The sequence below is a fragment of the Merops nubicus genome, unplaced genomic scaffold (assembly GCF_000691845.1).
Source record: "Merops nubicus isolate BGI_N331 unplaced genomic scaffold, ASM69184v1 scaffold2309, whole genome shotgun sequence".
Taxonomy (NCBI): domain Eukaryota; kingdom Metazoa; phylum Chordata; class Aves; order Coraciiformes; family Meropidae; genus Merops; species Merops nubicus.
The window spans coordinates 192,785-214,587 of NW_008631520.1; the positions used below are offsets into that span (position 1 = coordinate 192,785).

General features: G+C 40.4%; 1 protein-coding gene across 1 annotated transcript in view; it reads left to right on the top strand.

Annotated features, from left to right (window-relative positions):
- Positions 1 to 21,093, top strand: part of PDE1C (phosphodiesterase 1C, calmodulin-dependent 70kDa) — a gene marked incomplete at both ends in the record, with an annotated part of 206,414 nt that extends 185,321 nt beyond the window's left edge. Inside the window, 7 exons of the mRNA XM_008947576.1 lie at positions 3,763 to 3,864; positions 4,590 to 4,710; positions 8,059 to 8,140; positions 12,063 to 12,183; positions 13,356 to 13,531; positions 17,355 to 17,648; positions 21,019 to 21,093. Of these exons, the coding sequence (XP_008945824.1) occupies positions 3,763 to 3,864; positions 4,590 to 4,710; positions 8,059 to 8,140; positions 12,063 to 12,183; positions 13,356 to 13,531; positions 17,355 to 17,648; positions 21,019 to 21,093 (971 nt within the window). The remainder of the gene's footprint in view (positions 1 to 3,762; positions 3,865 to 4,589; positions 4,711 to 8,058; positions 8,141 to 12,062; positions 12,184 to 13,355; positions 13,532 to 17,354; positions 17,649 to 21,018) is intronic.
- Positions 21,094 to 21,803: the final 710 nt, after the last annotated feature.

Genomic DNA, 21,803 nt, shown 5'->3' on the forward strand with positions numbered 1-21,803 from the left:
GGTGTTGAGGAAAAAAAAACAAGAAACCAAGAGTTGCCCAGACTGGCACTCAAAAATAGGGCCTTCAGTGCTGAAGGAGATGTTGGGAAACTATTAAATTGTGTCCAAACTTCATTTTTGTAGACATACCTGATAAATCTCTCTCAAGGACTGAGTGATGAGCTTTGGAAAGCAAATTCTTAAGTGCACTTCTGAGCTGAGCTCTCACTCCTTTCTTCATGTTACTAGTAAGAAAAAATCAGATGGGCAGTGGATTTGTCAATCCTAGTTGTCTGTCTGTGGATTTTATCACTTTTGTGGTATTCAGTGATCTAGTCAGGGAATGTATTTTCAGGAAAGAAATGTGGAAAATCAGAGTTGCATGTTACTGCTGGAAAATCAGGGAGCACAGGTTTTGTAAGGAAAGCAGATGAGACTGGAAGATCTTTTGGGCTACAGTCAAGGAGAAAAGGGTTGAATGCTAACTAGTACTTAAACTACATTTTTTTTCCCAACTTAAAAACTCTGCATATTAAATATCCAAAAATTAGTTGAGTTGCCTCATTTCATTAATCCCATTTGTGCAAGTCATCAACAAGAAAGTGAAGGAACTGTAACAAAAACAGATCACAGTGAATTAAGAAAATAAACTGCAAAGTGCACAGATGCTTTCCAAGCTGCTGTTATAGATGTTTTTTCTGGCATTGTATTTCATTGTTAGTAATTTCCATGCAGTTCATTGTAACAGGGTATGTTTAGCACAAGCCCTTTATCATCAAGTACAGGATTAAAAAGGCATCTGGAAAGTGTTTAGCTCCTTAACTCTGTATTGTGCTACAGCTTGGGAGGCAAACTTTAATGCAACACTGACTTTGTCAGTAAAACTGGTTGGGGTTTTGACCCTCAAAGGATTTTGAGCCTTCCTTGTCAGTGTTATTCCTTTTGAGGTTGCTGGGAGAAAATTTGATTTTTTTTTTGACAGAAGACAAATTTGGTCAGAGCCTTCTTTTGTATGTAGTAGTGTGCAGGTGGTTGCATTATCACACCCTTTTGTTGTAAAAGTTGGTTTCTAGGTAGTCAGAATTGGTCATTCTGAGTCTTATACCTTTAGTGACAATCACCCATGGAAAAGGTTTCCATGAATATAGTGGATTTCCTCTTCATTTCCATGAGAATAAAGTACTGATACTTCAACTGGACAAAATTAACTCAATCACTGGCTTCAGGAGATGTCACTGTTGGTTCCTAGCCTAGGGATTAAGCGATCTAAAATGGCCTTTTTCTTGTCCCTTTCCTATGAGTGCAAGGGGACATGGGTTCCTTACTAGGGAACACCTCTAAAGTGGACACTGATACGGAGCAAAGAGACATCCAACAAAGTATCCAAAAATATGATGCAATGTTCTCTGAGACAAGAAAGGTGAAATTGTGAAGTAATTATTCTCAAGAGGAAATGAAGATCTTTGACATGTGGGTCAATGCAAGGCTTGAGAGTACTTAGATGTAAAGTCAGTAGTAAAGAGACCGTAAAACTGCACTTGCTCGTGAGACTGTGCCAGACACCACGTTTGCACATGGCCTGGGCCTCACTGGAGGAGAGCTGAAGAGCATGTCTGCCTCTATCAGCCTGAGAGAGCCTCTTCATCAGAGGTAAATAATAATAATTAAAAGCCTATGTGTTCAGTGAGACACTTTTGCATCGTTTCACAGAACGTGTAGACATTTGAAGTAGTGCAGCCTCTTCTCCTGCCTCCTTTCTTCTTCAAATAAATTCTGTTTTCTGAAGGGTGAAGATGATGAAACTATTTCAGCTGTGTTGCTTTTCCTCTGCTTTTCTACACAGTGCTTCTCTGATACAAAGGTATTATCCCAAATTAAGGACAGGTCACTCTGAAGGAATGTTATGGAAAGCTTTATCAGGCTTCTCAGCATTATTAGCATCATCAAATGTAGTCCGGTGATACCTCAGTGGAAACATCTCTTGCAAAGATTCTGGGGACTGCAGCACTGTGGTGTGCTGTGTAGACTCTGAAGAGAATTGCAGAAACAAAGTGCTAAAGCTGGTCAGAGCAGAAAGACCCATGCAAGGCTCCAATCTGACTGGGGAGCAGGACCAAGAAATGGGAAAATGGGAAAATATCCTTCTTCATTTCGCAGAAAGAGCCATGAGAACCAAAAGAGCCAAGTGCACACTGGGCTCCAATCTGACTGGGGAGCAGGACCAAGAAATGGGAAAATGGGAAAATATCCTTCTTCATTTCTCTTTGTAATGTGTTTCAACCTTATCTCAACCTGGCAACCAATGCACAAACCTGTCATCCTCTAGCATGTGTCTTTTGGGATTTTCTCTCATGTCTTACCTATGTCCACACACCTTTCAAAGTCTCCTGCTGTTCTGGTGCCTGATGTTTGAAGTAACAACTCTCCAAGTTTAAAATAATACTTTCTTTTTTAATGTCTCTGAAGGATTTTTCCTCTGTTTCAGAGGAAATAAAGTTCTGAAATCCATGCAGGGCTCAGAGGATGTGCATATTCAGGGACTCACTCTCCTGCACTGAGCCCTTCGCTTTGGTGTTCCTACTGCAGTAACCCCCACACAAAGTGTCCCATGCAGACCATTCTGATGGAGCTGCACTCCAGAGGATGTAGTGAAGTGTCTGCTGTTTCCAAGGAATAGTCCCAACTGCTAAATTTTCCCACATTATACTCACAGTCTTTCCTTGTAGAAGTTTGTTTCTAGGCATTCAGCTTCTCCTCTTGCTTGTATTGATGAACATGTTTGTGCTGCTGGGAATGAGTCAGACCAGGGAACTGATCAGGACTGGTGAAAAAAGAAAAAAACAGTAAAAATACTTTAAAACTAGTTTGTTTTCAGCCATCATCTTGAATGCTGTTGGGTAGACACAGTGGTGGCTTGGGGCTTGAACTTGAGCACGGCCACCGGAGGCAAGAGCAACATGCTCAAAATAGACCATGTCCTTCATGAAACATTAATGAAAAGAAGAATGTAACTTCTTTTTAAATGAAAGCTGACCCATTTCTGAATGTCCCAAATCCTGAGCTGAGGTGTGCTAACCTTGGGCTGTTCTTCTGTTAACCTGTGGAGTGCAGAACTGGGAGAAAGAGGAAATAAAGTGGTGTTGTGTGCTAGGTCAGAATGTCCTGAAATTTTAAAATCTCTTGGACATCCATTTTACCTCCAAAGGGATTTCAACTGAATCTTAAACAAATTCATACAGGAGTAGTTTGAATGAATATCAGGGAAGTAATGCAGGTTCTCCAAGGTCTTGACTGCATATTTCTATCATATATAGTAGAAGATTTTTTTTTGTTAACATGCTGTTTTTCCTTTAATAATGTGATTAAACTTTTGCAGAAGTATCAACCAGTTTTAGTCAAGAGGCTCGAGGTTCAAAGTTCACCTACTTCATGTCAAGGCTTGAAATAGTCTTTTTACTTCCTTCTAAGAATCCCCTATAAAAGAAATCTATGTTGTGCTTAATTGAAAAAGGAGTATTGTTATTAATGTGCTCCTCAGATAACATCTAGCATTTCTCTTAGCAAGGGCTAAGCCACCTGGCTTAATTTGCAGCCCTTCCACACGTAGAAAATCATTCATCCTCTTCCCTAACCCTGAAAGAGGGATAATGGGAACAGGGACATACAGAGGCAGAAATAGCATCAATAATTTGCAGAAAGACAACAAAAGAAACTGGAGTGTGTCTGATGCTGGTTTTTGTGTTTCTCTTTCCTTGCTCCTCTCGTCGTGATGCCATTCAAAAGGGAATTCAGAGCTCTAGTGATTGAGATGGTGCTGGCCACTGATATGTCCTGTCACTTCCAGCAAATCAAAGCCATGAAGAATGCTTTGCAGCAGCCAGAAGGGTGAGTCACTTCACAGCACTGTGCAGTCAGGGGCTGCATTTCAGCTGCTGCTTTGCCATTGTGTTCGACTTCAAAAGCACCTCTCCAGAGGTCTTCACTCTCTTTGATGTCCACATCAATTCTCTTCCTGCTGTTGAATTTTGAATGAATTCACTTAGGAGTGGATTGGCACCCCCCTATACACAGATCCCTATTTTGGTGGACCAAAGCTTGCAAAGGTCACCATGTTGGGGTGAGCTACCCTGGGCATTTCCCACTGCCTATCAGGGTAACATCAAGGACATGATCCAGCTGAGTGACCTCTACAGCTTACGTATGGCTCAAGGTGGTAGGATCTGCAGAACATGACTTAGACATTGCTCTTCTGCAGATGGTATCAGCTGCCACCTCTGCAAGAGGCCTGCTCCATAACCAGAGGACAGATGAAAACAACTTGAGATCTGCTGGGGGAAGGGCTGGGAAATGACAGATGGAGCAATATGGGGAAGGCCTTTTCTTCTTCCCAGTGTGCCACCAGGAGCTGTAATATTTTGTCCACAGCTCTTCCCCATAAAATCCCTCTTATGCTGCAAAAAGCCCTGAGTGATGGTCATTTTTTTCCACGCTGGACACAGGTCTGGCCAGAGCCTCCCAGAATTATACCTCTATCAGACCAGAGTGAGATTTTTGTCATTCCCCACGGCAAGAGCAGACAATTAATTTGTTTGATCCTTTTGGGTTTTCAGAATTGACAAGCCGAAAGCCTTATCACTGTTGTTGCATACAGCAGATATCAGTCATCCAGCCAAGGCCTGGGACCTCCATCATCGCTGGACCATGTCTCTGCTAGAGGAGTTCTTCAGACAGGTAACTCTAGGGAAGTTCCTCTCTGCTTCTGCAGCACTGAGGGAGCGTGTAGGATTGGGTGAGGAAGTAGGAAAATATGAACACAGGTCTTTTGCTTTTACTCTGATTTACACAAAAACCCCTTAAATTATATGAAGCTTTTTCGCCTGGCACTGGCTGTTCTGCCTCTTGAGAAGTTAGCCTCTGACAGACTGCCTGTAGATACAGACATTATCTACATAGCAGGAATTCTAATTTGGGAGGTTAATATGTGTTTCCAATTAGCAAAATTTAGAATATGAGACATTCCACTCAGCTGCAGAACCATACAAAACAGATTTGGGTAGCTGTACTTTGCAGAACTGTACTTACATTTTTGGGGTAGAAGTGAAAAATGCATTACTCTTACTTTAGATGAAGGGAACCAATCTAGTTTATAGCTCACAGTGGACTGCCAGTTGACAGACCCACAAATTTAGACAAATCATTAAGCTCTGTGTAACAGCTATGAGCTCCCCAAGTGCCTAATCAAAAGCATTTAAAGAGGGGGAAAAAAAAAAGGTAAAAATAAACAGAGCACTTAGGAATGTTTAGTTTACTTTTCACAATATAAATTACAAAACCAAGCAGAAAACAAAGTGCTTAATTTCCCTCCAAAATTCAATAACTTCATGTTTTATAGTAAATCTGAATGAAGAAAAAAAAAGGAAAAATATATGACAATTTTTAAAAGTTTTAATAATTTTATTTTAAAATGGCATCTGTTTTTAAGGGCATTGTGGGAATCTTCTCTTAATAAGGACATTGCAAGAATTTGCTTTAAAATGAATCCTTCGATGTGTTTTTCAAATCAAGGATGGGTTTACTAGGTGGAAACAGGTAGATCATACCTGCAGATGCCTCTGTGGTGCCACACAGGAGGCTCATGCAGGTAGGATGAATTTTACATACATTTTGGGGAAAATTCTGTGCATGTTTATGCTTTTTTAGCTCAATATTATATTAGATGTGTTAAAATACTTCAGCGCTGAGTCCCTTAAAGACTGATGAGAGAATTAAGATTAGCTAGATATGAGACTACAAAAAGCCCAAGTTTTGATCTTTAACACATGTAATGGAGGCAAAATTATTATTTTATGTTTTCATAAGAATAATTTCGTTTCAACCAAAAAAGTGCACTTTAGTTTTGAATGACAAATACCTCAATTTTGAGGTAGAGTTTTATATCAAACTTGTATTCTAGCTCCAAATTCAGATGTAGTATTAATTCCCTCTTCAGAAAAACCTTTAAGCTTACCTCCAGGTATTTTCTGATGTGGTGCAGATCTTCCTACACTAAGGAACCATGTAGCAGGTGGGAATGGTGCTTCTGAGCACAATACTGATTTTTGCATTCAGCAGCCATGGTGAGCATCTCTTAAAGCAAGCATCTTGCATGGATTGGTTTGTTTTACTCATGTACTTTACATAGTTACAAGGGAGATGTCCAAAGAGCTTAGAAGAAGTCAAGTATCTCTCTGAGCAGTCAGAAAGGGGTTCCTTACAAAAATTAATTTTTTTTTTTTTTTAAAAATTCAATTGGAACTGGAGTTTTTAAGAGCTATAAGGAGTAAGAAAAGAACAATGATTAGCTAAGAGCTGGCATTGCAAGGTGAATTTTCTGAGGGGTGCAGCAGACACAGTAAAGGAATGTTACTTGGAAATGTTTCTATGTTTGGTTTCTCTTTTACCCTGATATATCAGACTGCTAAAATAGAGCAGAACTGTTCTCCAACAGAAGAATACTATTGCTTGTTGTTTCACCCAAAGCTCTAACAGCACTTGTGCCCCCATTTCATGTATGTTACCTTAACAAAAGGAGAATTCAGCTCTCCTTATGCCTAGAAAAGTTTTTTTCTGGTCAGTTTGCTGGCTTTGGAAAGCTAAAGCTTCCATTTGACATTAGTCAGAACACTGGCAAGATGTGCAGCACAGCTTAAGCGAGCTGCTGATTTAAGGAATTGATTCTATAGTATATTTAACAGCCTATTTAAATCTGAATGCTCAGCAGGGACTAGTGCAACTATGTCATCCTATATAACTTCTCAGCATAGAAACATATGTTGTAGAGTGACTGAAAGAAGTTAAAGGTTTTCTTGAGAATATGCACCTTGAAAGATTGCAAGTCTTCTGCACCATGGTGTGATGTTAGAAAAGCACTTTCAGTTCTGAGGGCTGGAAAGCATGTTTGGACTTTTGTAGTTAAGCACTTTTGTAAGATGTTGATGATGTCAGAATCATAGAATGCCAAGCTGGAAGGGACCTCAAGGATCATCTGGTCCAACCTTTCCTGGGAAAAACACAGTCTAGAGAAGATGGCCCAGCACCCTGTCTAGCTGACTTTTAAAAGTGTGCAATGTTGGGAACTTCTTCACTTCCCTGGGGAGATTATTCCAACAGTTGATTGTTGTCATCATGAAAAATTTTCCTCTTGTGTCCAATAGGGATCTGCCCAGGAGTAACTTGTACCCATTTCCCCTTGTCTCTTCCATGTGACTCCTTCTAAAAAGGGAGTCTCCATCTTCTTTGTAAGCCACCCTTCAAATACTGGAACATGGTGGCAAGGTCTCCCCTAAGGTTTCTTTTCTCAAGGCTGAACAAATCCAGTTCTATCAACCTTACCTCATATGGCAGGTTCCCAGACCTTTGAAATCTTTGTGGCCCTTCTCTGGACCCTCTCCAGCCTGTCCACGTCTTTTTTGCATAGCAGGCACCAGAACTGAACATATTATTCCAGGTATGACCTGAGTAGAGTGGGGTAATGACTCTTTCTCTCTGCTGGTGATGCCCTGTTGATGCAGCCCAGCATCCTATAGGTTTGCTTTGCCACAGCAGCAGCACACTGTTCATTCATCTTGAGCTGGCTGTCCACCAGGACCCCCAGGTCCCTTTCCACAGAGCTGCTCTCCAGCCAGGCAGCACTCCTGCATTTTGTTTCCCTAGGTGCAAAACCTCACACTTCTCCTTGTTGAACATCATAATGTTTTTGTCCCTAGAGGACCCTACTTGTGACAGGTTGCATTTGAAAAGGAGCTATTTACCACCACCCTCCAGCAGACAATATCTACTGCTCACTGGACCTCAAGCAAGCAGGTTACTTTGTTGTAGAAAAATGACAGTGTTTCTTTTGGAAGGAAAAACTAATCTGTCTGGCCAGCCATGCACTGTAAATTCCTTACCCAAAAGACTGAAAAAGACTTGCAAAGAAGTGCAACCCCTGAAAAATCAGTCTTGACAATAAAATGAGAGGCTTTTACAGTGGTGACATAAGATATCAAAGTGCAATGTGTCTTGTCTGTTTCTAATTTCTTCTCCATTTTGTTTCTCCAGGGTGACAAAGAAGCAGAACTGGGGCTTCCATTCTCTCCACTGTGTGATCGCAAGTCTACTATGGTTGCTCAGTCTCAAATAGGTATGTCCCTTTTGGTGCATGCAAAGCAGCATCTTAAAAGCAAACTTACTCCTGGATATAGGGCTAAGATCATGATCTCTCATCATTTGAAACTATCTTAAAGAAAGGAAAATCTCAGTGGTGTTATTTTCTCCAGATCAAGGTCTAAAAGCTGAGGAACCATTAAATTTACTGTGGTGGTTCCATGCCACCACTGTGCATGGTTGCTACCAAGTTGCCTGTGATGTGTCTGCAGAGGTGACTGCAGTGCCTGGCTATGACACTACTTCATGGGTTTTGAGCTGTGAAGACGAGGCAGACATGGCAACGTGTTGTGTTATGAGTATCATTGGTGGATCTGAAAATGTCATTTCAGTCCCTTTGATGACCCGGGAAAAACCTGTTGTGCAGTTTTCCATTTATTCCTCCCACCTTTTCTCTCCCAGTGCTTCAAAGCAAACAATATTTTTCACTGAAGCCAAGCAAATTCAGAAGCAGAGCTCTTTTTACAGACTCACCACTCTACCTCTCCCTTCTCTATCTCTCACTTTTTCTACCTCTCCTCCAGTTACTGAGTGAAGGAGTAGGAAAAGGATGAGACAACAAGAGGTGAGAAAATAAGAGGGGCTAAGTAGGTAAAACTGTTCAGGAGGCTGGGATAAAAAAAGAGGCAATTAAGAAGGTGGATTTGTAGGTGTCTTTTTATACCTAGGAGGCAAGTGAAGTAGACAGAAGATGTGATCTAACCTCAGCTGGAGAACAGGGAACCAAATGGAACAGCAAAAGAAAGATAACATGGGCACTAAAAATGAGGGAACTGAGACCAGAAACAGAAGGAGACTGTATTAAAGGAAAACAAAAACTTTGCAGTATGAAATCTCTTTCAAAGAACCAGACAAAGATATCCCTGAACCTCAGGAAGTTCAGATTCATATCTGTGGCTAAGAGCTGTTTCTGTTTTAAACTATTTCATTGTTAGTGTTCAAAATTTTTTCATTGTTCTCACTGGATCCCTCTACGTAGGGTTGTGTGTTCTTGGAAAACAGTTCTCCTTGTCTTCCTCTTTTGTGCTCCTTTGCTCAGGAAGGTTGGGAGAGCCAAGAACCTTCTGCACCAGTGCCCCTTGTGTAAAGCCACTGCAAAATTAATGATGAATTAAACCATCACCAACACAATTCCACCTTTATAAAAGAGGCACTCATCAGTATGCAACGGCAGCCTTATTTAGGCACATACTCTTTGTCATTATATTTGATTTGTGCAGTTTAGTAACCCATTGACATTAATAGGCTGTGCTCTGTAAATCTTGCCTTCTAACGTTATAAAATTTTCATTTCTCAGTTGGCTGCACATATTGGCAGTGTCTTTCTGTAACGTCTCCTTTGTCAAATCAAAATGTTTTACATTTTCTGGCTATCTGCTGAGGTAAGGCTTTCAAAGATGTAGGCTAGATTCTCAGGCAAATAATCTGTTCCCATTCGTTTATTTACCTGATTAACAGCCTTAATAAATTGTTCCCTGGAATAGTAATTACTACATTTCTTTGCAAAAGCAAATTCTTGCTTAATTCCAAATTGTGCTATTATCTGCAGCCATCAGTTCCCACAAATAAAAAAACCTCTGTCTGTTGTGGAATAAAATTGTGCTCTTGGTTCTGTCAGGGACAGTGCCTAGAAAGCCTCTGCTGGTGGCTCTACTGGTTTCTGGTTGCTGGTTTGCTGCTTTAAGGTCACCGCAGATGCCACAATTCCAGGCAAGAGTTTCATTAGCAAAAGATCTTCACAAATGCAGACTGAAGGTTTTCCAGGACAGACTTTTTCCACAGAAATGAAGCAGTCTAACAGCAAAAACTTTCTCAAAAGAAAGATTGTCTTTTTCTTCTGTTGTATCAGTTTAAACTGATAATGAAAGAAACCCTGAATATCAGGTAATGAACCTGGGGTTTAAAACTTATTAATGTTAATGCTAATGATCAATTCATCATTCTTTTTCTTCTTCAATAAAACGAGTGTGGTGAATATTTCTGTACCACAGTAAAGTACAGAAATCAGGAGATTCATGACCAGAAGTCAGGCTGCTTATCTTAATTGCACAGAAATCCAGGCCAAGACTTGTATTTCCCAACTAGAATATCAGTAGTTAAAGCTTTTCTGTCCATCTCAGCCTGTAGGAAGCTTGTTTGACTGGAGATCAGTCTTTGTTGTCATTTGTCCTCTTTTGCAGCTGATAAATGTAGCAGCATCCTTTTCTTTTTGTCCTTTGGCTGACAAGAAAGAAAATTACAGCTTCAGAAAACGATGGATAAAGGCTGATGAGTGCTGATGATAATTCTTTTTTTCTGTTCTTTCTTTCTTTTTTTTTTGGTGGTGGGATTTAGGGAAATTGTCTTCTAGCCAGTGTTTGCCATAGTGACATTCTCAGGATGAATGAACACGAGGCACGTGTCTGGAATCCCCCTTCAGCACGCAGTGTTAATTGGTAAAAATCATCTTAGTCACTGGGGTGCAGAAATATTTACCACACTCATTCTATTGAAGAAGAAAAGGAATGATAAAATGGTCGTTAGCATTAATAGGTTTTAAAACTCAGGTTCATTATTCAAGGGTTTTAATTAGCAAACTACATCACCATATTTAAATCACAGTGTCTTTAGGTAAGAAGAGAGAACACGGGTTAGGGGGAGGCACTTGGCAATATGGCATAATTTACATAATTATGAATAAAGTCCTAGGTTTTGTTTCTATGATGTTCAGATAAGACTGAATGTATGTTTACTCCAGATTTACAGAATGTTAGTATGAAATTCTGAGAACTTGCAAGTAATGCTTTCAATCTGGCTAGGGATGAAAATACATTTAATTACCCATCCTTTTAGAAATTTAGCAAAAATCAGGGGAGGGAAGTGGAATAAGAAGGATGCTCAGCTTCTTTGCACCTTAGATCCAAGCATCTCTGAATTCAGGTGCCTCACCCATGTAGTCTCTTCTCCCTTTATTGTTCTTTTATCACCTAGAATCACTGGGGTCTGCTACAGAATCATCTCATGACCCAGTCAGAGAAATGATAATATTATGATATACTTAATAGTTGATAATTACCAAATATTTTAAAAGATGCCTTAGGAGGGATTAAGGAAATAGTTGTTTTCTTGGCTACCTGCAGCCCTCAGAAATCTGCTAAGTGGAGTGATAAAATGAACATAAGAAGTAGCCCTTGCCCCAGGTGAGAATTTAGGGGAAGTTGTAAAGTACTCTAAGATGCTCACTCTTACATTTTTTCCATGCAACTTGGATTTCCCTTCATCTCATGAGTTTATGGCTACAGCGCCCTTCAGTCTGCCCTTCCCAACACACAGATTAGACACAAATTAATCTCTGCCAAACTGTATACTGAAGTAGAAATTATTTGGCCCTTTTTTTTCCTTTCCTTTCTTTATATTAAAAAAAATGGATGGAAAAGCATCTAAATCTGTTTTATTATCAACAAGAACAAGCAGAGCACTGGGGAGAGAATATTCACAACAACCCACTGATGTGTAGTAAGGGAGGTTTGCATGGAACTCCACACCAGCAAAGCTTAGCAGTGTTATTACTACATTAATTTTCTGCTTTCAGAGAGTGCGTTTTTGAAATTGGATTTTATCCAAATCCGCTAGGAACTTGGCTTAAATATCCTGCTCCTCATATAAAACATGTTCTGATGCATCTGTTTATTTTCTGATTGGCCAGTTTTTCCAGTGTTTAAGGAGGTACCTTTTATTGTATGCTATAGCCAGGCTCTTGGGTCAAGGATTAATATATAACTATGTTTTGCCTTTCTAATATTTCCTTGTCCCTCTTTCACGGTGTAATTTTTTACTGTCTTTTACAGTGTGGTTGTCCACCATCCCTGAGGCAGTGACTCCACATCAATCCTGCCTGACTCTGCTTGTGTTTCTGCTCAGGTTTCATCGATTTCATCGTGGAACCCACTTTTACTGTGCTGACTGACATGACCGAGAAGATTGTGACCCCGCTCATCGAGGAGGCGTCCCGCTCTGGCATGGCCGGCTTCAGGCGTTCCAGGTGGACAACCACACACCCTCTCCCTTCCCTCTGCACACGCTGCCTGAGCACCAACCCTCCTGGTTGCCTTCCACAGCATATAGCTTCCATAGGATTTAAAGCCCCATGTTTGCATTGCCGACACCGCGGCTCACCCTGGGACGTGACTTCGTTGCAGGGAAGCTCCGGCTTTGGGAAGGGCAAAGAGGGAGGGTGGCATGAGCCTGAGCCATGCCTCCAAAGGCAGTGAGCACAAAAGGTTGTGGCCATGCAATCAGGTGAACTTTCATGCTCTAAAGTCAAAAACAAGGTAGAGGGAGTCATTGGGAGGCACTCCATGTCTGGAAGTATGAATGGGGCTGAAATACGAAAGAGGACTGGGAAGTATAAGCACATTTTAGTGACAGTATTTAGGGTTATGTGAATGTGTGAGGTGCCACCAGAGTTCACCTGGAGTTCCATTCAACCTGTTCTGCTATTGTAGAGAAATTACATGTCCATGAAACTGCTACTCTTTCAGTAGTTTCATGGACAAGGCATGTCTTGGGATTCACATGCCACGTGGCTAGTGCTCTCTAGAGCAGGGTTACCAAGTCAGGATTCCCTCTCCCAGGTGACTTCTTTACTCTTGGGCTGTTACACAAAGAGCAAGTACTAATATTTCCCTGTGCCACTTGACTTTATGAAAATGTGCACAAGGAGGTGTCCATCCTTGAAAGACAGCTGTAAGGTCTGTAACTGAAACAAATGCCTGACTTCAAGTCTTCCCTGACCAAGCCCTGGGCAGAGATTGGGCTCCTTGTCCTCTTCTTAATGGCCACTAAAATTCCACTGGTGAATTTTAGGAGGCTGCCTCTGTGACAGATTTTATTTCTAGAATTGTCTGACTCTCCAATGACTATTTAGGGAGTGAAGATGCACAGCAAAAGTAATGGCAACACTTTGAGTGGTTCTATTTCTTAGGGACTATGGATACAAAAAATAAGTAGGAAAAACTGTCCTTTATTTCCAGTACTGGCTCAGGTTGTGCTGTTTGCTTTAACATTGGTTGGGAGGGAAGGGAGGATTCAAGCTTAGCTTTTGTTTTTCCTGTTTGACTGTGTTATTTAGACTTACCTTCATTATTTCTTCTTAGCTATATTTGGGTGTATGGGATACTGATTTCTTCTGTGTTTTGTGATCTTGTGTCCCAGTCTGAATAACATTAGTCCCACTGAAGTTAAGAGATCAAGTGTCAAGAGCACTGGGTCTGAAGGAAGTGCCTCACTCAACTGCTCCATACTCACTGTGGACTTCAAATGTTTTAAAGCCACCTGGACTGAGGTGGTGCAGCAGAACCGGGAGAAATGGAAAGCACAAGCCACCAAAGGTAACAGCCAGCCTTCTTAGTGAAAGAATAAACCATTCTTTTGACTTCTTCAAGCTCTTCTTCAATCAAATTATTCTCCAAGTAAGCACTGTTAGTTTGAGAGAACCTGGTTTTCAAGGTCAACAACGTACACTGAGTTGAGAAAGCCAGGGAGATTGTGACTCATCTCTGCCTTATACTCTCCTTACATGGTCTAAGTGTAATTAAGAGGATGTGGATAATGGGAGGAAAAAAAAAATAGTCATAAGAGATGTCCTCTAAAGTCATCAGTCAGACTCTGGGTGGGTGCAATTGCCCCTTGCTCAAGGTCTCCTGCGTGATTTAAACCAGCTTTGGAATGAAAAAAGGAGGGATGTGTCACTGATTTTATTCTTTTTTATTTCAGGAAACTGTTTGCAATTTCTTCTCCAAGCTGAATGTTTGTTACTCAAACCCTGATTTAATGGAGTTGTTGTATTTCATGTAAATGGAATTTGCATATAAGGCATTATGTGGCCTTGGCTTCAGGGCTGGTGGAAGATTTGGTGTAGCTCTTCTATTTGCCAGAGCAGGTTGTTCCTCTCCAACTGAGAGGCCTGTCTAAAGGTGCAGGAAAGCACTTGTTATTATCCAAATTGAATTTGCCTTTGTCATTAAAACTTGCCACTCAGGAAAAGCCTTTCTAGGCATCCCATGAAAATGAAAACAAAACCAGAATTCAAAATCTGCATATTTGCCAGGGCCTTTTTTTCCAGCTTTTTTATTTTTCCTTTGGTATTTACTACTTCATGGTTCTTTGTGAACCAACAAATTAAAGGTAACCAAGCAACCAAAGCATGCAACATGGTCATTGTCTCACAGAACAGGAGTGTTGAGTGCATGAAATACAGTGAACTAGTTTAAAGGGTTTCATTTCAATACATATTTGCTTGTCTGCTAAGGATCTACTAGATAAAAATCCTGTGTGCAGGAGAGACCTTTGGGCAATAAATAAAACTGATCTTACATTTCACCTAAAACAAATATATAGAGCACATCATCATAGATTCTGGCTATTTAACTTTTAAATATGCTTTGTACCCACTTGCAGTGACTGCTTTGCATAAAGACCTTTTTCCAAATGTGCACATGTAAATGTCAAGATATGATTCAAGTGGTTGTGCACACATTGCTGCTGGTAATTTGTACTGGTGCAGGAGTTCATGTCCATTACACAGAATCCTGATGATACCTGTTGGGTTATCAGTGCTTTAGTTGGAGAGGAAAATGTTTTATTTTTTAATGACCTCATAAAAAAAAATTCCTTCTAGCAGCTCCTGAGGGTCTGTGGAGGAATGAGTTGATCATGTGAAAGCAGAGAGCTCAGTATTACAACTATCAGGCATGGGAGCCCTTCAACAGGTCATTTTATCTTTGCCTTTCTGACAGCCTTTAGCCCTGAACAGTTGATTCACTTGATTTTTTTTTGCCAGACTTTATTGTCAATAACTTGTATCAGAGCCCCAATTTATAGGTCAAAGATTCACAAAGCAGTCTCAGCTTTGGAATTAATTGACTTTCACACAATTTCTGCATTTCTGGGTGCCTTTAGGAGTACAAACACATGTTTCTTTTTTTTTTTATCCTGAAACATGTATACAAACAAATGTCTCAGCACACCTATGTATGGGCCAGGGACTAAGGAGCTGTTCTTGGACTCCAGAGCCCCTGCATCAAGACCTTTGCTCAGCTGCTGCCTTGCTCCTGACTCGGTCTCCATCTGCCTTGCCTCTCTCAGCCATATGCAGCAGGGGCTGCCACACAGCAGGAGTCCAAATTGCCAACCCTGGGGTCTTGCAATGCATCAAGATGCTCTGCCAATAAAAAAAAGAAACATTAAGAGAGATAAAGCATTTAACTGGTGATTGACAACAAATAGCAACTGGGGATGAGAAAGGAAGGAAATCCATCTGTTATTGTTATTATTATTACTACTATTGCTATTATGAAATTATTTGGAGGATGTTGTATTCCCTTTGGTAATGGCATTGTCCCTAGAATCATCAGTGAGCTATTTTTATCCTGAGTGTGGTATTTATAGAAAATCTCTTGTGCTGTGTGGGCAAAATAAGTGGGTTTATTACTGCTCTCATTTTGCTTAAAGAATCATCATTAAATAGCTACAAATTAAAAAAAAAAACCAACCCTGAGTAAACAAACATCCTGATGTGCAAAGCACCATTTAGGTAAAGTATTTTCTGACACTAATTTTGCCAAGAGGCACCCATCCAATGGTGCTATAGCAAGCCTCAGTCTCCTGAGCCAATTTTCTCTCCTGTGGTTCAGCTGCAAAAATGCAATGTTTTTTTTTCTCCAAGTGAAAGGAATCCTTCTGTGTACCATGAGTACCATGAGACTCCAGGGAAAATATCAACATGCTATGGAAACTACCATAGATTTCAAGAATGATTAATAAAGGGATGGAGGCTCATATGTAATTTAATTACATTTTTGTGTGAGCCATAATGTATTAATTTAAAAATTAATTAACTTCAGTTAGCTGCTGGCAAGGAAATACAGATTGGCATTTCTCACAGGATGCTTTCCTCCTTTCTATATTGTAGCCCATTGATACATTTTTCTCAAAACTGGTTTCTCACAAGAAATATTTGACAAGACATTTAGAAATTCTTTCATAATTTTTACTCACAGGCCAAGGCCTGGCTTCTCTAAGGAACAAAACATCTTCCCTGTAGATGTCAAACATATCTCCATAGGACCAAGGTAGACTCTAATCAGTGTTTTGTAGGATCTGCTTCTGTGCTCATCAGCTTACACAGTCTCTCAGAAAACAGGAGATAGATTTGTGATTCCTGTCACAATTAAAGTGGAATTGGTTGCTCAGTGGTTGCTGAGCTACTTGGCACAGTACTGAGTGCTTCCAAACTGAGTCTCTGTTGATTATGGAGAAGGGGGAGGGAATGATGGGGTCTCTGCACACCCTGCAGTGTTTATTAGCTCAAGGGCTGCACTGAGGGTCTGTGCTTGAGTCCTGCTTGTGGCATAGGAAGTCACACAGAGCCTTGGGAGCTCAGTCTGGGGGTTGAGCTACAAGTCCAGTGGTCTCAACATCTGGAGCCAAAGTAATTTGCAACCTATAAGTATTATCATAGAGGTAATAATAGTGTAAGATAGTTTATTATTAAGATAAGAGCAGTACTTGAATGGGGGAATTGGCTTCTCTGTGATTTTTTTTTTCCTGCATAACTATTCTGAGATGCTGCTGTTGTTCACTTTTGAATTTACACCTCTGCATATTTGTGATTGACTGTAAGACTTTTGGGGGTGGAAGGGCAAGTACAAGTAGCAATATATTAGCCTACCAAGAAGGGACAAAGATATCAAAGAAGCAAGACTTGTTGTGTGCTTAGAGTTACATGGTACAGTATGAGATAATCTGAATGGCACTTGACTGAATGTTGGATGTCAAAAATGAAGCTCAGCTTGGCAACCCTAGAGCCTTCAATATCTATTTTTAGTTTAAGAATTAAATTTAAAAATTTAAGAATTTTGAAGCACTGCATTTTCCAAGGTGAATATTATATGCTAAAAAAAGGAGGTACACATCATATACATTTAGGCCAACATTTTTTTCAGACTACTTTCTTAAATGTTTCCTGTGCTCTTTTTCCTGTGTTCTTCTGTGCTCTCTGTCAAGTCAATTCCTAGATTTATCTAAGTAAAAGCTGTTTGTGTATAAAAATCTGAAGTAGGTTTAGATGTGTAAGATGTATCATTCTTGCCAAACTGACTGATAATCATGATTTCTTTCCCTGATTTGCTTCTGTCTTTGCTGAGGATGCAGAAGAAAAAGCTAAGAAAGAAGCAGAGGAAAATGCACATCAGGGAACAGATGAAAAGAAAACAGATGAAAAGGATGAGAAGAAGCCAGCTGAAGATGCCACAGCAGCAGAGAACAGCAAAGAACCAAATCCTGGGGAAAACAAAAGTGCAGATTCCAATAAGAATCATGTAAATGGGACTCGACAAACTGGAATGAACAAACATGAAGCCTCTCAAGGGAAAAATGCACCTAGGACAGATAAGGGAGCAGACTCTCATCATGGAGCAGGAGAACAGAAACAGCACGTTCAGAATGGTGAGTTCCCTCCTTCCACTCCTGTAAATCCAGCCCTAGAACCAGTATCTCACCTCAGTGATGGGGGAACCTGATGATCTCCTGGGTCCAGACCCTCATCCTGGACCTTGGCATAGTCACCTGCAGATGAGAATCAGAAGCTGCAAATTAACCCCCAAGCAGTGTTCTTCTATGGAAGATGAGGCTTATCATAACCTGCTTTTGGAGGAAAGGAAAAATCACTTTTCCCATGGAAATAAAGCAATACACAGGCTGAAAAGCTGAGACAAATATTCTTGCTTCAATGAACAGTTTAATTTCTTGGGTAACTGACAGAGAAGAAGCCAAAGTTGGCTTATATGCTTTTTTAAAAGTCACTTAAAGGTATCTTTGAACTGAGTCTGAAATATAAACATGTTTTGGAACAGAGGATTTTCCCCCTTGCTATTTTTAAGGGTTTGTTTTATTTATGCTTCCTTTGCTCAGATTTTTTATTTGGGCAGTCAGAAGCCTTTTTTGGAGATCTTTTTCAATCAGAACTTTATTTCCAGTTTTTGAACTTGCTACAGAACTGACTTAAAATAAGAAACACATTTTGCACCCAAGATTTTGGATAAAATGTTAGAAGATTGCATTAAACATTAAAAAGAAAAACAAATGGGACCCTTGAGAACAGTTAACTCTTGCCCATTTCACTGTCCTTCCCTCCTGAGCTCCTGCTCCCTGAAGCAGTTATCAAAAAATGGCAGTAGAGGAACATGTGACTTGTCAGAAACTTGGCTGGTATTGACCATTCCAAAACCAGCAAAAAATTCAGACTGGGAAGCATCCTCTTAGAAAAAACCTAAGTGAGCATACAGGCTTTGAAAGTCCCAGGCTCAGGCAGTGAGCTGAGATGGCAGCAGAGGAAGAAATTCTGTTTAAAGCCTTCCTGATATGATTCCCATGTATTTCACTTGGATCCTGGCCCTTCCCAGTGATCTCTTCTTCATCATTAGGGATTTTTTATATTGGAAGGACCATGGGGATCTGAGAACATCAATGGCCCCTCCAAGGAGACAGAAAGGTTGGGGGACATCTAAAATCCCAGTTAGCTTGCATCAGACTTTTCTTCTGAAATACTTTTGTTTTAGATGCTTCTAACTATATGGTGGTTAAGCATGCTCTGGTGATTTTGACAGTACCTTTCTCTGCAAAACCTCTCTGCTGCAGGTGCCAAAATGCTTTAAAAGGAATTCTAATGATTTCTGAAAATTCATATCTTCCTCAGGAAAAAAAAAAAAAAATCTGTTCCTTAATTTATAGGAAAAGGTCTTTTTGAGGTGCAATCACTGCAGAGTCTTTGGAGATGGATGAAATCTTAATGTCATATCTCTGGGTTCACCTTCCTTTATGCCTATATGTTAATATCTCATCATAAAGTATTTGCCTTATTATTTCTCTGCCTTTGTAATCCCTTTCAAAAAGATCATTATGATCATCGTTCTGCTCTGCTGCTGGCAGTATGGCACAGCAGATATTACAATACTCAAAAGTCCCTTATTCATAATAAGCTATATTCAATTAAAGTTCAGAAATTGTGTTGTCAGGGGAGTTTAAAGTTTCTCTCAGTCACTTGCTGCCCGTGTGCTTTCTCAGAGAGATCACACTGTGAAATAAATGTGTGGATGTTCATCTTTTCCTGCACACACTTGGGGTCAAGCATTTTTATTATGCAGTGGTCAAATAAAGCATTATTAGCTTATCATTACCACCAGCCATGTGGTGCTGGAGGAAATGAGAGAACACTTTTGTGCTTTGCTAGATACATTTTCATTTCATTTTGTGAACACAGTGCCCTTCTTTGAGAGGCCATCATCATCAAGGAGACATCTCAGCCCTCATCTCAGCTGCTCATACCTCTCTGTCCAAGGAGCCCAACCCAGTGGCAGTGTGATCAGCTGAGACTCTTGCTGCTTGTCCTGTGTCAACCTGCTTTCATTTTTCTCTCACCCACACAGTGCGTTTAGCAAGAAAAACATGAAAAGTTTTGGCTCTGGATGAGAACTGGACAGGACATGTTTTTTCCATCTTGTAAATGTTTTGAGATTTGAAAACCATTCCTCTTTTATACTATGATGAAGCTTAACTGGAGAGAGAGATCGTTCCTCTGTCATCCAAGAATAACAAATATTCCAGTGGTTAGGGCACAGTGTGGAGGAGGGAGATCTTGCTTCTCTGCAGCTTCCCTTTATTTTGAGCTGGCCATAACTATTTTGAAGGCAGATCAGATTCTCTTTAACACTTCATACCTATAATCTTGATCCAAAGGCTAGGGAGTAGTTATTGCAACAACACCAGTAATACAAATGGAATGAGCATCACTTTAATAAAGCCCTGTAACATACCTCACATTTACAAAATTCTCAGTTGAGGCTTTTACACCTTTTTATGTGGAGATGTGGGTCACAAATTCACTGCCACTCCTCTGGGGGAAAGGACAAGCTGCCTGCTCCCCCCTGGGCAGGCTGCTGTTGCTTCTGGGGACATCTGAAGGGAGGACAGCTTCTTTGCTGCTCTTTGGAAGCTGCAGCTGAAAGAGCCCTGTTCTGCTAGGGCTCTCCCTTAAAGTCATTTTTCATTTGGTCTTGCATTTGGCATCCTCATTCAATGAAGGGATGGTCTGGGAAGGTCTTATGTGCTCTGCTGTATAACAATAGGAGAGGACAGAAAAAGACAATGACTCTGGTTGACCTTCATGGCTTCATAAAATATACCCCAGCTCAAGTTGCCAGCTTCATTCTGCACCCACCATGGCTCTGCCAAAGGCTTTGCTTTCCTGGTTTGCTACAGAGACTCTAAAGTCAGTGATCAGTGCTAGGATGATGATTTGATCCATGCTAGGATGATGGTTACCAACCCAAATGAATCTGTGGATAAAGGACACTGCTAAAAGCAAGCAAGGCAAAATTAAATAGGACTGTTTGGGATATCTAAGGTGGTTCTTTAATGCAGGGACTTGTGATGAAGCCTTGCAGGGTCTTAGTCCTTTAAAAGCATAAATGTTTCACAGTCCTGATTTTGAAAAGAAGGTTGTGCTTAGTTTTTTTAATGGCCTACATACAACCATAGGCTGTATGAATTTGCATATGCACATAAAGAGGTGTTAACAATTAAACTAACATTTAAAGTAGGTTGTAAATCTTGATTTTCTGTAGGAGTTGGATAATTTTGTCTGGTGCTTTATTCTATGAAAATGTGTTACACCAGTTCCCTTGAATGGAGACCTTTTCCTAAGGAACTTTTCCTAAGGAACATTCCTTTGGATGTGGAAATTTTATTGTGCTATAAGGATTAATAAACTGCAGTCTGCATTAAAGTGCTTAAAGTGTTTCTTATTGCTTCTTTCTAGGTGAATTAAAGGAAGACAATAAGTTGGACAAAAAAGATCAGTCCAACGTGGGGGATGAATCAAAGAAACCAGATGGTAAGGACAACATTTTATCACATTTTGTCACCCATTTTTATATGCAATCTATTGTTTCCTAAACATCTGCAGTTTATTCTAAAACAAATTGTGTGGTAACCAGAAACAGATTTAACAGAAACAGTCGTTAGACTTGAAAAATCCCATTGGGGCATTCTGGAGGAAAATCATCCCTTTCACATAATGCCTAGCACCATGTAGTTGTTCTGTTGGTAAGACTTTTCCATCAGTTTTTGTGCAAGAAAAGTCCTGGATTATTAGAGTTGCTTAATAGAAATGTGGATTTGTGAGGTTCTATCCCTCTGACTTTCTCTGGGCTGTATTCTGCTTTCTGTTAGGACAGGCTGCATGGGAGAGGCAAGAAACAGAGCTAAGAAAACACCTGCACAAGGTGCCTCTCTTCTTCATGAGGTATTTTATACCACACCAATACAATCACAAAGCTTTCTGGGCTTCCTTGTCTGAGGGGGAATGTGTCAAGTGCTGTTGAACCACAGATGTTCAACACCAAGCAGCCTTGAGCACATCACTAGGGCACAAACCTTTTGAGGAGTGGCTGAGGGAACAGGAGCTATTTAGTCTGAAGAAAAAGAGGCTCAAGGGAGACCTTCTTGCTCTTGACAACTCCCTGCAAGGAGGTTGTGGAGAGGTGGGTGTTGGTCTCTTCTCCCGAGTAACAAGTGATAGGGTGAGTGCAAATGGCCTCCAAT